Source organism: Lepidothrix coronata, unplaced genomic scaffold (genome assembly GCF_001604755.1).
Source record: "Lepidothrix coronata isolate B3197 unplaced genomic scaffold, Lepidothrix_coronata-1.0 Scaffold82, whole genome shotgun sequence".
NCBI lineage: Eukaryota > Metazoa > Chordata > Aves > Passeriformes > Pipridae > Lepidothrix > Lepidothrix coronata.
The window spans coordinates 3,286,609-3,301,917 of record NW_016690262.1 but is presented as its reverse complement, the minus strand read 5'-3'; the positions used below and the strand labels follow the sequence as shown (position 1 = coordinate 3,301,917).

General features: G+C 39.6%; 1 protein-coding gene across 1 annotated transcript; it reads left to right on the top strand.

The window, feature by feature from the left end:
- ELMOD2 (ELMO domain containing 2) lies at positions 1 to 8,553 on the top strand. The gene is made up of 8 exons (XM_017820353.1): positions 1 to 193; positions 1,361 to 1,389; positions 1,996 to 2,090; positions 2,879 to 3,008; positions 3,974 to 4,107; positions 4,700 to 4,768; positions 5,816 to 5,949; positions 6,366 to 8,553. Exons 1-8 carry the CDS (start codon positions 49 to 51, stop codon positions 6,521 to 6,523), a joined length of 894 nt encoding a protein of 297 aa, XP_017675842.1. The 5' UTR covers positions 1 to 48; the 3' UTR covers positions 6,524 to 8,553.
- The last annotated feature ends 6,756 nt before the right edge of the window (positions 8,554 to 15,309 follow it).

The window sequence follows — 15,309 nt, the reverse complement described above, 5'->3', positions numbered from 1 at the left end:
CACGGCTCCCCCGGCCCCCGCCAGGCGCGGGGCTGCCGCCCGCGCAAGATGTGGGGGCGCCTCTGGGGGTTCCTGTACAACAAATACTTTCGGTTCTGGCTGAAGTGGGTCCTGCGGCTGCTGACCGGGAAGTGCGAGCTGCAGCGCGTCCTGGGCGGCGCCGCGGCGGGGGCGCGGCGGACGCTGAGCGTAGGTAATGGAGGGGCCGGGGCCGGGGCCGGGACGGAGCTGCGGGAGCGCCGCGAACAGCAGCAGAACCGCGGAGTCGTTTAGGGTGGAAGAGACCTCCGAGCGCAACCACTAAACCCCACCACTGAACCACTAAACCCCACCACTGAGCCGTGTCCCCAAGCGCCACATCTACACGTCTTTCCAATACCTCCCGGGATGGCGACTCAACCACTCGCCTGGTCAGCCTGTCCCGGTGCCTGACAACCCTTTCAGTGAAGGCGTTTTCCCTTATTTCCAACCTAAGCCTCCTCTAGGGTTGGATATAACGACCTGAGGCCGTTTCCTCTTGTCTTGTCTCTTGTTCCCTGAGAGGAGAGACCGACTCCTCACCTGGCCACAACCTCCTTCCAGGGAATTGCAGAGGCGTCCCCTCCCAGCCCTCTGGTCTCCAACAGCTGGGAACCAGTGCCTGTCCCGAGTGCTCTGTGCATCCCCTGCGTTGTGTGTTCGCTCCTCCCTTCATTTGAAATGAGAATTTTAAATCAGAATGCCAGAGCTACTTTCCTTGCGCGCTCGCTAAGGTAATTCCAGCGTCTTGCAAAAAATGATTCAGAAATCGTATCTTTTCCCCCAGTCTTCCCATCACTTCCTATATGTTCTTACCCACTAAAAAATTCACACAGATGTAAATGCAATTTTTTGGGGGTGAGGGAGAAAGAGTGATTTAACTTAGAATTCTGCTTATGCAGAATTTTGATCTGAAATAGCAATGGCAAGTTAAGAAACTACGTAACATTTTTGTGGTTTCACAATAGCTTGCAGAAGTGACCTTTACACTTCCTTATTATTTGGTAATAAACAGAAAACAATTTCTGAAAACAGAAACACGTTGAGACATATTTTTGTTTTGACATCTTTTCAAATTTGTCTTCTACACTTAATTGATGTTTTAAGAAAATGCGAGTCTGTTTTCAGCGTTGTACTCGAGGGTTATAAAAAAAAAAATCTATGTAAATTAAGACCTTCAGTTACCTGATAGCTGTTCATTTTAAGATTGAGTAATTTTTTTTATTATATGTGTTAAAGGGATGCAAAATATTATAATACTTATATGCTGCAAGAACACCTGTTGTCATTTATTTAAAATACTTCAATTTAACTGTGACGTCTTCTTTTTTTCGTATTGCAGAACATTCACTGGAATCATCAAAGAATAAGGTAAGAGATTCGAGGGATGAAACCTTAATAAAACCTTATTTCAGAGAGAGATCCCTGGAAAAGAACATGTGCATTTACTTTTTGATAGCGGAGCACTGTAGAGGAATAAAAGGCAGAGAGGAGAGAACAGCATTTTGGGTTCTATGCTTGGGTTAGTTGAGGTTTCTCCAAAATAACTCCATGTCCCTTCAAATGTTTATTTCCATCAAAACGTCAGCTTGGTTAGCTCTGTGTCTCCTAATTCTGAAGCATTGTTTCCTTGGCTGCATTTGTTTCAATTGCATTAGGAAGAACATGTTTCAATTCAGCAGTTGAAAGCAAACAAGAACCTAGACTAAGCAACTCTCCAGCTTTTCATTTATTCTTTATGGAACTCCTGGATAAACACTGTTGTTTACAGTCTGAAAAATTTACAAATTATGCTTTTATGTAATTATTGCAGATCTTTTATATGCAATTTGAGCCGATTTATTGTAAACAATTGCAGTGAATTGACTCTTGTCCTTTTATAGTAAATAAAGGCAGGTATACAGAAGCTGAGAAATAATAATGAGTTTGATGATTTCTGCATTCCTTGTGAAGTCATTTGCTGTGTTTACTTCCTAGGTTTTAAGAAATGCTGTACATGTTGAAGAAGCTGAAGTGGAGAAGTGTGTCAGAGATGTAATGAAAGAAAAGAGAATCGAACAGAGGGATACAGGGTATGTCTGGAAACAGAACATAAGTTCTTCATGGCCAATAACTCTCACTTCTTAGCATGTTCTTGCAGTTGCTTAATCTTATGCAATATTTAAGCCATTCAACACAAGTATTTAGAATGAAATTAGAAAATAAGGTGCAGTTGTGTCCTCACCAGTTCTAGAAAATAAATTGCAAAGTTTTAATTGACATGGATTTGGGATTACTGCATCTCTATTTTGCAAGCCCCTTCTGTTACTCCATATTTGTAACTAATATGATTATTGCATAGATTGATTACAAGAGCTGTGTAATTGCTTAGATACATTTGAGAGAGCACGGTGATGGCTGATGAATGTTTGCATTTATTTGCATAAGTAATTAGCAAATGAGAGGGGAAAATTGTGAACAGTCGAAATTTTAGAGTTTAATGAAGTGCTTCTTTGAAAGTTTAAGACTCATAAAAAATTTAGGAGTAGGTGAAGGTACAGGGGTCAGGATGATATATGGGGTTTTCTTGTGTCATAGCAGATTTTAGCTAATTTTGACTTTTTTTTCTTTCATAATTTAAGCTAAGAGAGCCTGACTGCAGCACTGGAATGGGCTAGGGATTTTTAAAGTATGTGAGATCCATGTGGCAGTGTACTTAATGAATATGCTGTAGTTTGAAAGATAAACATAAAGCACTTCCTAATTCTAGTGTTTACATTGCATTAACATAAGAAAGGTCTTCTCTGGTAGTTCAAGCTGGAATTTATGGCTAATTAGGCCTGTTTAATAGCTCCTCTGTGGTGTTTTGTTATTATTTCAGGTTTAAGGCAAATCTGCATATATCCTTACTGCAGATATCAGGTTATAAAAAACTGTATTTGAATGTGGAAAACCTAAGGAAGGTCCCATATGATTCAGAAAATGAAGAACACGAGGAACAGTTAATTGAGGTAAAATAATTTTTTAAATACAAAAGCTGTTTGTTTGGGTTTTTTTCCCCTCCAAGTCGAACACCTCGAATGAACTTGTTGGTAGTATTCTTAGCAGCTGGCCTATTTAAAGCTCTTTTCTACTTATAAACTGCTAAGCCATTATAGGAGTGACACATTAAAATACAACTTCAAAGCAAAACAGATTAGTAAACTAGAGTTACTTGCACTGGAATTATTTTGTGTGAAATCAGACAACAACAGCAACGTGTAAGTAGCAAAATAGGTTTCTAATGGGTCACTGAATGCTACTAAAAAGATATTCAGCCTTATGCATGTGTGTAACTTTGTAAACCAGTCATTACTGAATTAAAAAAAAGTATTTTCTTATTGCTGCATCCCTGCCAATGTCAAAGACAATGGTTTAATGCTGGAAAATAAAGATTATCAGTAATGTATTTTAGGCAACTATAAATAATAGCAACCAAATAACATATTGGTTATTTTAAAAAGCTTGAGGCTTTTTAAAATAGCTTCTACTGTGCAAATATATTAGTATGTCATTTTCTTAGCACTTCCTAATTATCTCAACTTACTATGCAATAACATTATGTTATGCTGTGCATAACATTGACATGTTATGCATTCACTGAGAATTTGTATTTCAGTTTATAGCTGTCCTATCACAAAATGGTGCATAAATCAATTCCTAAGGTGAAACAAGTATTTGTTTCTTTAGTGTTGTTACAGTCTCTTTGTCTGTGAAGGGAAAGTATCACATTTAATGTTAAATGTAGTAATTTTTATTATTTCTGAAGTAAGCCATTGTGGCATGGCTCCAGATTGCCACTAACAGAAAAGAACAGCGTGCAGATTGTGTCCTGGTCCCTGGGGAGGGGTTTCTAACATGCAGCAGCAAGTGTTCTGAATTATGTGACTTAGAACGCTGTAGCAGCTGTGTGTAACATGGAAGCATATTTGTGCAGCTCTGGAATTTGCTGATGCCTCACGAGAATCTGAAGGCCAGAATCAGCAAGCAGTGGTGTGACATTGGCTTCCAAGGCGATGATCCCAAAACAGACTTCAGAGGAATGGGTCTGCTGGGCTTAGTGAATCTGGTGTAAGTGAAAAGAAGTATTTAATTTCTTTTGTAACTAGTTTTCGGTATCTGTATTTTCTCTAGTTACTGCTCTCTCTAATAAAAACTGAATAGAAGCAAATAGAAACCATTATGTTCTAAATAAGCCAACATTTCTAGCAACTGCACATCTGTAAACGTGGGTAAAATCAACAACGTTGAGTAAAATCAACAAGTGAAGGAAGGGGCAGAAATTTGCCCAAGACACCTTATCTTTTGTTGTCATATGATAGATTTGGTAGGTTGTAACTAACTTGTCAAAAGCTTTAAAAATTCACAAATTAATTATTGCAAAGAAAACCAGATAAGTTTACATATCTTTGCTAAGCTAATTTGTGGACCGGGGTGAACTTCATATTTGATGTTCAGATCACAATGGCTTATTTTTTTTTTACAGTATTAGTTCATGCTGAGTATAACTTAATTTGCTACCTTTTCCTTGGCTTTCATTATGTGCCATTTTTCAGTACCGAGTAGTATTCAGCTTTAGTTTAGAGCTACATATTTTAATGTTGAACACAATGGTTTTTTATATGAACTGAAAGCAATGGAAGGTCCTGTTTGACACCGACAGGTATTTCAGTAAGCATTACACCAACGAAGCTCGGCAGATCCTTTCTCGTTCAAATCACCCAAAGCTGGGGTAAGTCACTGTATGATTTTTTCTGCCTTGTTCTGTGTAAGAGCTCATGTGATGACTGCCAAGTATGTGTCCAGAAAATTAGGAGGAAAATTAGGAGGAAAATATTTTTGGGTTTTTTCCATTAAAGAATAAAAAAAAGGGCCAAAATAGAAAGGTGTGAGAAACTGAACACTGAAATCAATTTTGGAGCGGGGAACTATGTGCAGCTTTTTTTTTGTTTTAAATGGATTTGCTGGGACAAAAATGTTGCAAAATACTGTCTTTGGTTAACACAGTGAATGCCTTTAACATCATAGTTAACTTTATTTCTAATAGCCTTAGATTAGATTTAGAAATTAATACTTATTTTTTGCCTTTTACTGATCATGTGTTGGGATGATAGAGATTATCTCTTAAGGTCCTCTTTTTTGCTAGGTTTCTGTACTGTAATAAGTATATTCAAACAGATGTTTTGTTCAAATTTAACTTAGTTTTTGAAAGCTTTGCATATTTAAACATTTTACAGGGAAAATATACTCTAAGACCAGTTAGATAAAATGATCTGATCTATCTAGTCCCCTGTTAACTCAGTGACCTACCAAGAGCAGGAGACCTTCATGACTTTGATTCTAAGTAATATTACCCTGTGTAAGTAGGTCCTGAATAGGATGTCTGAGACTTTTTGCTCAATTAAATCACCATACAATTTACACAAATGAACTTATATTTATTTTTCATTCCTCCAAAACCACTTTAACCGTTCTTCAAGAATTTCTACTGTGCTTTCTATACGATGCAACAAAAAACCCAGAATTTTTTTCAGCTTGAAGAGCAGGTTGCAACAGCCATTCCATTTATACCGTAACTACATTTTTGACATGCAATTTTTAATATTCCAGCAGATCTAAGGATTTCAAATGACGAAGTTGAGGTCAACATTGATGGCCTTACCATCTCAATACTGCCCAAAAATTGACTCTTACAGGTATCCTAAAGCAGACTGTTTCAGGGGAGCTTTTAAGACTTCCAATCCATAAGGTAAAACGAGCCCCACGATTTGTGTTGCAGATATTCCTATGCAATAGTTGGGATCAATCTGACAGAAATGGCATACAGCTTGCTCAAGAACGGTGCTTTGAAGTCTCATCTGTACAACATGGTGGCTGGATTGCCACAGATGGAGCACTTCCATCAGTTTTACTGTAAGTATCCTCAGCTCCTTTAGTACACACTACCAAGGGGAGGCCTACAACATGGAGTTTAGGTTTTGGAGTGCACTTCCACTCTTCTCTCATTAGCCAGAGCAAGCTGTGTGTCTTCTTCTTCTTGGATTGGTATTGGAAATGCACCTGATGCTTAAACATTGTACTACAGAAATGTACATTTAAGGGATAATTTGTGTGGCTTTCTATATATTAGAGACTGCTGTTAGAAAACTCAATGTTTGCAGATTTAATTTTTTTTATTAATTATTACAGCATCCAAAAGCTTGCTGTAGCCCAGCATGGGACAGTCCTTGTTTTAAGGGATGTCTAAGGGATCATTCTAGGACTAGCTGAATCAAGGCAGGAAATTGTGGAGGTAATTTTTGCAGATCTGTATTCTATTTTCTTCACAGGTTATCTAGTTTATGAGTTTGACAAGTTCTGGTTTGAAGAAGAACCAGAAAGCATTATGCACTTCAACCAGTACAGAGAGAAATTCCATGAAAAAGTTAAGGGACTTCTACTGGATTGCAACGTGATACTCACCTTACAAAATACAAAGAAACCATAACTCCTCTGCAAAATTTGAGGTTCTGCATCAAAAATCAAATGATGCATTTGGATTGAAGTCTTGTGTGTTTCACCAAAAACTGTTTAACAATAGAACTTTTTTTACATTTAAAAAAAAATTAGCAAAATTCAGTTAAGAAAGCTTGTACAATCAACCTCTGTTTACAGGTATTTATATGCTATTCTCCAAAGGGCAGCTTTTTAAGAAGGAAGTTAAACAAAAACCAGCCAACAAACCAACACAAAAACCAACCCACAAATCTCAAGAGCCTCTGGATCACTTGCTTTCACTTTTTTATTTCTTGATGCAGGAACATGAAGCAGGTATTTATGCTGCATCATGTTTTCTATGAAGAGGTTTCACAGTTAATTATCTTTTAAAAGACAGTTTAAGTTCAACTTTTCAACTTTGAACTTAAATTCCAACTTTTTAATGTAATAGTTCAAGTTAAGTTTGATTTGTAGATGAAATTCCCCTGGTTTTAGGCTTCTTGTGTTCTTGTTCCATTACATGTCATTATCATTCACTAATCAGTGTTAAATTTCTCTGTAATTAAGAGGTCCATGGAGGGGACATATTAGTCATTTATAATTTTGGAGAAGAGGCTTAATCCATCACCATACTGATGTACTTACTAGAAGTTACTTCTGGCTAAGGAAGTTTTTTAGCTGTGGATTTGTACCAGCCACTTCCTATGCTTGGAAGAAGTTTAGTTTGCAAAACAAACAAAAAGAACCACAAGTCATCAGCATGAGGATAAGATTCTCAGGCTAAAGCTACTCTTTCTAAAAGTATTCCTACTGTAAAAATTTTTGATTCTTTATAATCTGACTTCAGATGCTCCGGATGAATGACTTTGTATCTGTTGTCAGCCCCTTCTTCTAGCAGGTAATGGGGCATTCTTAGTGGGAAGTACAAGAGACCTAGTTTAGCCCTTTTATAAATTTTAAAGAAAAACCTTTATTGCAGCTGCAATCCTTATTTTGTGAAATTAAATTCACATCTGAGTACTAGCCTCTAACAAAGATGTGTTTTCCATGGAAGGGTGCAACTTTGATGTGTACCTTAACCTTACCATCCTCTGACAATCTAGTCATTAGGACTTCTTGTCTATATTGTGACTAATTATTGCTTAGAGCAACTTTAAATGGATTTGGCATGACCATCATTTCATTTTCTAAGAACTACTACTAAATAAGTGCCTTCTGCTTTTTTCAGTGTCTTTTATTTTGATTCTGTAACCAGATCACAGCCTTAGAAACTTGATTTATTTGAGAAAAATTCTTTCACGAGGTACCTAAATAGCTCACAGTGGCACAAAATTTGTATGCTAATACAAGCTTTCATGACTTTATTTTTTTTTAAAATCATCTCAGGTAAACTAGTTGTAGTCAATGACTAGTCATGAAGAGATTCCTGAAGAATACAAGCATTGAACATGAGAAGGAAAAAAAAAAAAAAGAGACAAATCCCTTTTTCTAATGAGTATTGTTACACTACATAAGTATGAAATATATTATAATATGTGGTACTGCATCTCTTAGAGATCATCAAAACCCAGCTGGACTTGGCCCTAAGCAGCCTGTTCTGAGGGACTCTGCTTTGGGCAGGAGATTGGACTTCATGATCTGCAGAGGTGCCTTCCCACCTCAGCAATTCTGTGAGTCTGTATTGTGTAACTGATGACTTGTTGCACTGCATCCACCCACGTGCTCTTGATCCCTTTAAGTGTTGGTCATCCCTTGCTTGTGGGAAAGCTCCTGGATCAGGGTAGACAGTACACGTGTAGGAGGAGGTAACACAGTTCTGTTTTCTTTTTATGGTACTTTAGGTGTAGATGAGAGTGTAACAAGTCTAACGTGTGCAGGGTGGAGAAGGGCTCATCTCACCTGTGTTGGGTTGGATGCTGTTCCACTTGGGGAAAAAAAAAAAAAGGAAAAGCACTGTGAAGCTGCTCAGAGGGAGAGTGTTTACGGTTGTGCCCTGGCTTGTAAACCGAGCAGTTAAACTGACCACATTAGATACAAAACTGACCATGGGAAGCCCAGTTCTTTTGCTACTTCAGGTACTTGGATCCTGCAGTTCTCACCACTGAAAAGCTGAGATCCTGTGGAGAGCATTCTGTGATTCAGGTCCTGCAGTGAAGCTCTGTTTCTCTGACCCTTGCAGACATTGGACATGCCTAAAATCTGAGGAAGGAAGGGGAAAGTGGACTCCTTCCAATTATGCTTTCTAGCCTCAGCTTCTGTCGAGTTTGTCTCCATTGATAACTTTTGCTACTGCTTGTAGATCTCCTTTGCAAGCAACACGAGTGACTGAATTTCAGAGGTGACCCCAGTATGTTTAGCAGCAGCAGGAAAGGAGATCCTATTCTTTATTTTCATCTACTGCTTTCTAGCTAGCAACAAAGCTGCTTGAGACACCTCTCTAAACACTACCCCAGCCAGGTTTGCAAGCTCTATTTTTTTTTGGCAACAGTTGCAAAAATAATCTACACCCTTGTCTTTCCAGCACTGAAACTTTAACTGGGCTCCTTGTTCACTGGGAGACTGACATTTGATTATTGCCGGGGCTTCTGAAGCCCAACCCTCAAGTTTCAGATTTCCTATCACACAGCAGAGGTGTTTTAGTGTAGAATGTAGATAGAGCTTAGTGTGAGATGTATCTCTGTTTAGCTTTTTTTCTTTTTAAATCAATGAGTGACCTGGGACTAAACTGTGGCAGTATACAAGGGGAAAAAGTAAACCCAGCTGTCATCAGCGAGTGAGACATACGGGAATACATTAGTTTGCATGTTGTAATTAAGGTGAATGTTTATGTTAGGCTCCAGCACACCTTCCCAGTAAAGACTTAGAATTTGCATGCCCAGTAATTCTGTCTAGGAGTCACTCACTATATGTAGACTAGTACTGGGTGTCCCTGTTTGCACCAGTGGTAGGCTAATTGTATTATGGTGGTAGGTAGAAGACATGGAAAAAGGTAAAATTGTGTTTATGGAAGGGAAGAACGATGCTTTACTAGTCAGCACCAGTTTATGCCAACTCTGTAGTAGAGTGACAATCCTGAGGTTATGGAAGATTGGAAATAGAGGTAGGCCACCTTTCTGCAAGGTTTATATATCAATTTGTTCAGCATCAGAATTTGTTGCTCACAGGTTATTCTGAGAGTATTAAAAACTTGCTAAATTCTCTTTATTATTTTTTAACCATCACGCTTCAAAGTACATACTGCCTTTTTAGAATTTGCAAGTGCTGTTAGTTTTCTAAGTTGCTGCCTCTTTAAAGCATTCACTCTGTGAAAGCTTGTATGCAATAGTCATTTAAGAAAAAAATTCTAAAACTTAAGACAAGGTGGTTCTCTAAATTTTTTGTTGTTCCTGTAGCAACTGTTTAACAAACTACCTCCACTTTTGTTGTTTAGTGTATGCTTGAAACGTGGTACCACTCTATGAACAAAATAATCTGAAGATAAGTAGTTTACCACAAGCAAAAGTAAAATCTAGTCTTTCACTAAGTAAACACTTTGCTTCATAAGTAACCAACTTGACTGGAAAGTGATCTGAAGACAGTGCTACTTAGGAGGAAAGAAAATGAGAATGTTTTTAAACTGGTTGTGCTTCTGTCATCTGATGCAGCCTTGTAAAGGATAGGGCGTTTTGTCCTAAAGGACAATTGGAAAAGGGGCCAATTTAAACACCTCAGATAAACAGTTTTGGATTTTCACTCTTTGAAAAACAAAACCAAAAACATGCAAAGAGCAATTAGACACGCACAAAGCCCCAAGCAGTGGTTTTCCAGACTTTCCATCCCAGTTTAAAATAAATCTTTATGAAAAAATTACTTAGCCTTGTTTTAGGAATTATCATAATGAAAAAGTTTGTATTGAGTTAGGTGGGCAGTCAGTATTCTTGAAAATACTGCTAGTGAATGCGTGGTGAAAGATGTAACCTGTGATTTCTTTCTGTCATACTTGTTTGTGTTGCTGTAGTACAATGTTGACTAATTTTTGGACTGATGTTTCTTGTGCCAGTCTAGATACTGTCTTTCTTTCTCTAGGGAATTAAAAACAACCCAGCCCAAGACAGCTTGTGGGCAGTTTCTTCTTATCACACTGTGCTTAGATAGCTGCTTACTAATAGGAATCCCTGTTTACCATGATATAAAAGCAATAATGTAAACTGTGATGTCTGTGTAATAGAGATGTTTACAATGGTAGCAAATAAAGAACGGGTTATTCCAAAATATTGTCAGCATTAGTATGTTTGGCCTGCAAGAAAATGTAAGAGCTTTCACTTAGCTGTGCTCTCTGTTCATGCACCTGCACTGGGATGTGAGAGAAAGCTTTTTCCTAGCTTTTTTTTTTTTTTCTTTCCCTCCCCTCTCCACTCCCCTCCAGCTCCAAGAACTTGTTTAGAGGTCTCTGGTTCTTGTACTGGGCTTGCATTTGTGCCTAGGAAAATAGGCATTGTTAGGAAATAATACTACAGCACCAACTGTTGAAATGGTGGGCAGCAGAACATCTGTATGCATGGAAGCTGAACTGGAAAACGCAACAACAGCTGGAACAAAGGCCAGCTGGCTCACACAGACCTCCTAGTTTTTAGATCAGCATCCAAGATATGTACTTGAAATCAAACACAAGAAGAAAGGAGTAAGATTTAAATCTGACTGTGAGATCCACACAGAAAGTGTTTGTTTTTACCTCTCAAGATAAGTCCGATACCACAGACAAACACGCTTACACCCAAGTCCACTTGGTATCTTACATCTAACAGGAAATGCTGCAGTGGGAAAGTCCCGAGTTCGACACATCTTACAGATTTGGGAGTACTACAGCCTGGAACACTCCCTCACTCCCTGTTACCCTGAATGAAGTCTCAGCCACGGTGCACTGCTGCACAGACCAACAGCATTCCTGGGAGGCCAGAGGAGATGCTTCCTGCTTGGCTTAGCAGAGGGGCTTCCCAGCCCTCGGCTCACTTAGTTCTACACCCCAGTAGAAAGGTGGCAGCATCCCTTTTGTCACATTCTTTTGGTCCAAGCCACAGAAAACAGACCTCACTTCCTTGAAAAGAGCACATACAAATGGCATAGTGGGGTGGAAGGAGACAGAGAGGGGCTTTGCTGCGTTTCTTTAGCTGGAGTGCCACATTACTCTCCAGGGATGGAGCTGAGTTTTGATTTTTGAATGTAAGAAAAAATTACACAGATGGGCTGCTGCAAGTGGTAGAGGTTTATTACTGCTTTTTTTTCAGTTCCTTTTTAAATCCTTACTTCAAAAGCTCTGTTTTAGGCTTTAAAAGAAAACCGAAAAACAAACCCACCCACACAAAAAACCCCAAAAAACCTCACAAGAGCAATTTTGTTTGAAGGACCTGAAAGTTAACTCTCAGAGGCAACTCAAAATGTGGTTTTGTTCAGGGGAGCAAAACTCCAAGAACAAAATTTGCAAGCTGGAGAACAACTCTAGAGAACATTTCTGGAGAAAGAAGGAGAAACCCTCAAAACCCTCAGAGGTTGATGTTCTTTTTTTTTTTTAAAACCTCTGTGTGTGCTGGCGCACCTTCATCTCCATACAAGCTAAGTTAAATAATTTGCTTGGGTTTTTTTCAGTTCATTTGTATCTCTCAGGCAGCCTTTTTTTCTGCTTCTGAGGTAGAGGTAATTTTCTTCACAGTGGCTGGTATGGGGCTGTGTTTCGGATTTGTGCTGAGCACAGGGTTGATAATACAGAGATGTTTTTGTTGTTGCTGAGCAGGGCTCACACAGAGCCAAGGCCTTTTCTGCTCATCACATTGACACGCTGGTGAGGAAGTTGGGGGTGCAGGGATGGTGGGGAGGAGACACAGCTGGGACAGGTGACCCCAACTGACCAAAGGGATATGCCAGATCTTATGGCATCATGCTCAGTATATACAATAGAGGGAAGAAGAAGGAAGGGAGGGACCTTTGGAGTTAAGGTGCTTATCTTCCCAAGTAACCACTATGGTTGATGGGGCCCTGCTCTCCTGGAGATGGCTGAACACCTGCCTGCCCATGGGAAGCAGTGAATTAATTCCTCGTGTTGCTTTGCTTGTGTGTAGGGCTTTTGCTTTCCCTATTAAACTGTCTTTATCTCCACCTACGAGATTTCTGGCTTTTACCCTTCTAATTCTCTCCCCCATCCCCCTGGTGGGGGACTGAGCAAGTGGCTGCGTGGGGCTTGGTGGCTGCCTGGGGTTAAACCACGACATTAGAAGTCTCAATTGCCCCTTGAACCACGTAACACTTGACTAAAGACTATCTTCTAGTGGAAAGGAACAGAAATAGCAGAATAGAAGGAAAGTTTTATTCCAAGCAGAGGATAAGGCTCAGTAATAGACAATACTGCTTCACTTTCATTCTCACTATAATATGTCTGCAGGTACCTAAACTGGTGAACTCTAGTCACAGACCAGGCTTCTCCCACAGCACCAGGTGTTGACATCAGGATTCAAAGGAAGGCCCCAGACACTGGAACCTCATATTCTAGCTAAGCAAAAGGCCAGGATACTACAGCATGCTCTGCCATAGGCTGAGCTAACCCACCAACTCATAAACAATTCCTCAGTATTTTCTCATTTTTTCAGATGTTTTACTCTAAGCCCAGCTAGTCCACATTTCTTACAAAAGTGGATACAACACCATTAACCAGCTTTTACTGTTAATACTTAATTTCTGATAAAAGGCATCTTCTACCAGCATGCCTTGTTAGTACTGAATTACCAGTAACTGGAACAGACTAGGCATCATGGTTGTCACTCACAGGGATGCCACAAGTTTGCAGAGTAACAGCACTGGAACTCACCAAGGCACGTACAACCCAAACTGGCAGGGACTTGGTGAGCTGTGCTCTCTACCTGTAATACACTGGGACAGCCACAGGTGCCTCCTCTAACCTACTGCTCTCCCATTTAGGCAGGTTGTAGGTTTACAGTGCTCATGCACCGGCTTCGTTTTGTTGCTCTGTGCATTCTGATGGAATTGAAACTCTTCCCAACAGTTTCTTGTTGGTTACTGTATTGCACCTACTGTTGACACCCAATTACCACAGTTTCAATATGATGCTACAAGATTACACATTACTAAGTAGCAAAGAGCCTATGACAGGAGGCATCCAGAGGCTTGCAGAGTACCCAGCAGAAGAACCAGACCTGGCTGCAAAACCTTCCATGCAAAAGCACTGTCTCTTTGCTTGTCCAACTGCTTTAAGGCTATTCCCTTCTCCGTCACAGTTCCTTACATGTCACACCATATATATCACACCAGCCTCTGCCATCTAAATTTATGACACAACACCCAACATCTATTATAAAAGAAGCTCCAGCATCACTGTATAAGAACTCATAAAGTGTTTTTCTCTTTACAACAGATTTGATGTTAATTTTTTGCTAAGTTTAATACATCACATAATGAGCTTCCTGTCTGCGTAACACAACCTGTATAAAAACAAACCTTTACAAGTCTCAGAAACAACCCTCAGCTCTAATACCTGGAATTCAAGAGCTGTAAGATGTTACAATGAAGGAAATAAGTGCCACAGAACTTCCATGTGTTATCAGCATTTGACTAAGCTGAAAGACAGATTGGAAGAAAATTCAAGAATATTTCCTTATGGTTTTGTTTGTTTGACTGGCTGGTTTCATTTGGTTTTGGAGTTTTTTTTAATACTGCTATAAAATAGCAGCCCCAACTGAACTCTACAGTTCACAGGTTAAAGAGACTGTATCTCCAAGCACAGAAAGCACAAGGCACAGGTACTTGTAAAAAACCACACTCACTTTCTGTGTAGGACACCTGCACATACAGATTAGACTTTCAAAATACTCACATTTTCTCACAGGTTTCACATCACTGTCAGTTGAACTCTTCTGTAGCTTTCCATTCACCAGCTCCCAGGCAGCTACTAAAGAACAGGTCACAGCAGATGATGTCATCAAGTAGGCATCTGCCAGGTGGCTGTTTGCTGTGGTTCTGATCAGGTGAGAAGCCTCATCCAAAAAACCCTGGAGAAAATCAGCTCACCTGGCTGCTCCCTACAGCAAAGACAGTCTTAAAGATGACCTGGCTCACACTTAGGAGCTTTGCTGACATGATCATGAAGGTAAGGAAGGCTACTAGAGCAAAACAGAAAGAAGTTGCCTTGTAAAATGGCTCTTGTTACACCAGGCATCCACGTGTGGATGCCTCTTCTTGTTAACAGGAGTCGTAACAGCAAAATAATTCTCATGGTACGTTGCATCCCCTGCCCTGCGGGTGGGGTGTGGAACAAAGCTGACAAGGCCTTCTGAGATAAAGAAGGGTTTTTGAGCTGTAGTCTCTGTGTCTCTAGGGGTGTGTGGAAGCTTGCTGGTAGGCTTAAATTTGCTTTAGCATAACAGACACCTAAAAGAGAAATACTTCAGGGATCTGCAAATCTAAAAAGGTCAGCAGTCCACTTAAGGATGTTAACTCTTAGTGCTGAAGACTTCCATTATAGCTTATTCAGCTGCCAGGCATTACAATAAAGCACCCCACTCTGGCCTCGGCATCTTAAGTTAAAACAAAGCCATAGTCTTCAAAATGGTAATTATGGCTTCAAATTAATGTCATTATTTGAATGAATATCATTATTTGATACACATGTAAACTAATCCACATAGTCTCATACACAGACCATAGTGCTTTTTCATACTGTTACATGTATACATACTTGAATTTGTCTGTGTAATAAACCACAACCACCTGCTTTTCCCTCTAGCATGACTTTTAATAGTTAAAAATCAAATC

Bases quoted from the DNA above. Each gene is read 5' to 3' on its own strand.
- ELMOD2 (XM_017820353.1), top strand. From the start codon at position 49: ATGTGGGGGCGCCTCTGGGGGTTCCTGTACAACAAATACTTTCGGTTC. The intron at 194-1,360 runs GTAATGGAGGGG...TTCGTATTGCAG, and splicing joins GCGGCGGACGCTGAGCGTAG to AACATTCACTGGAATCATCA. The intron at 3,009-3,973 runs GTAAAATAATTT...ATATTTGTGCAG, and splicing joins ACGAGGAACAGTTAATTGAG to CTCTGGAATTTGCTGATGCC.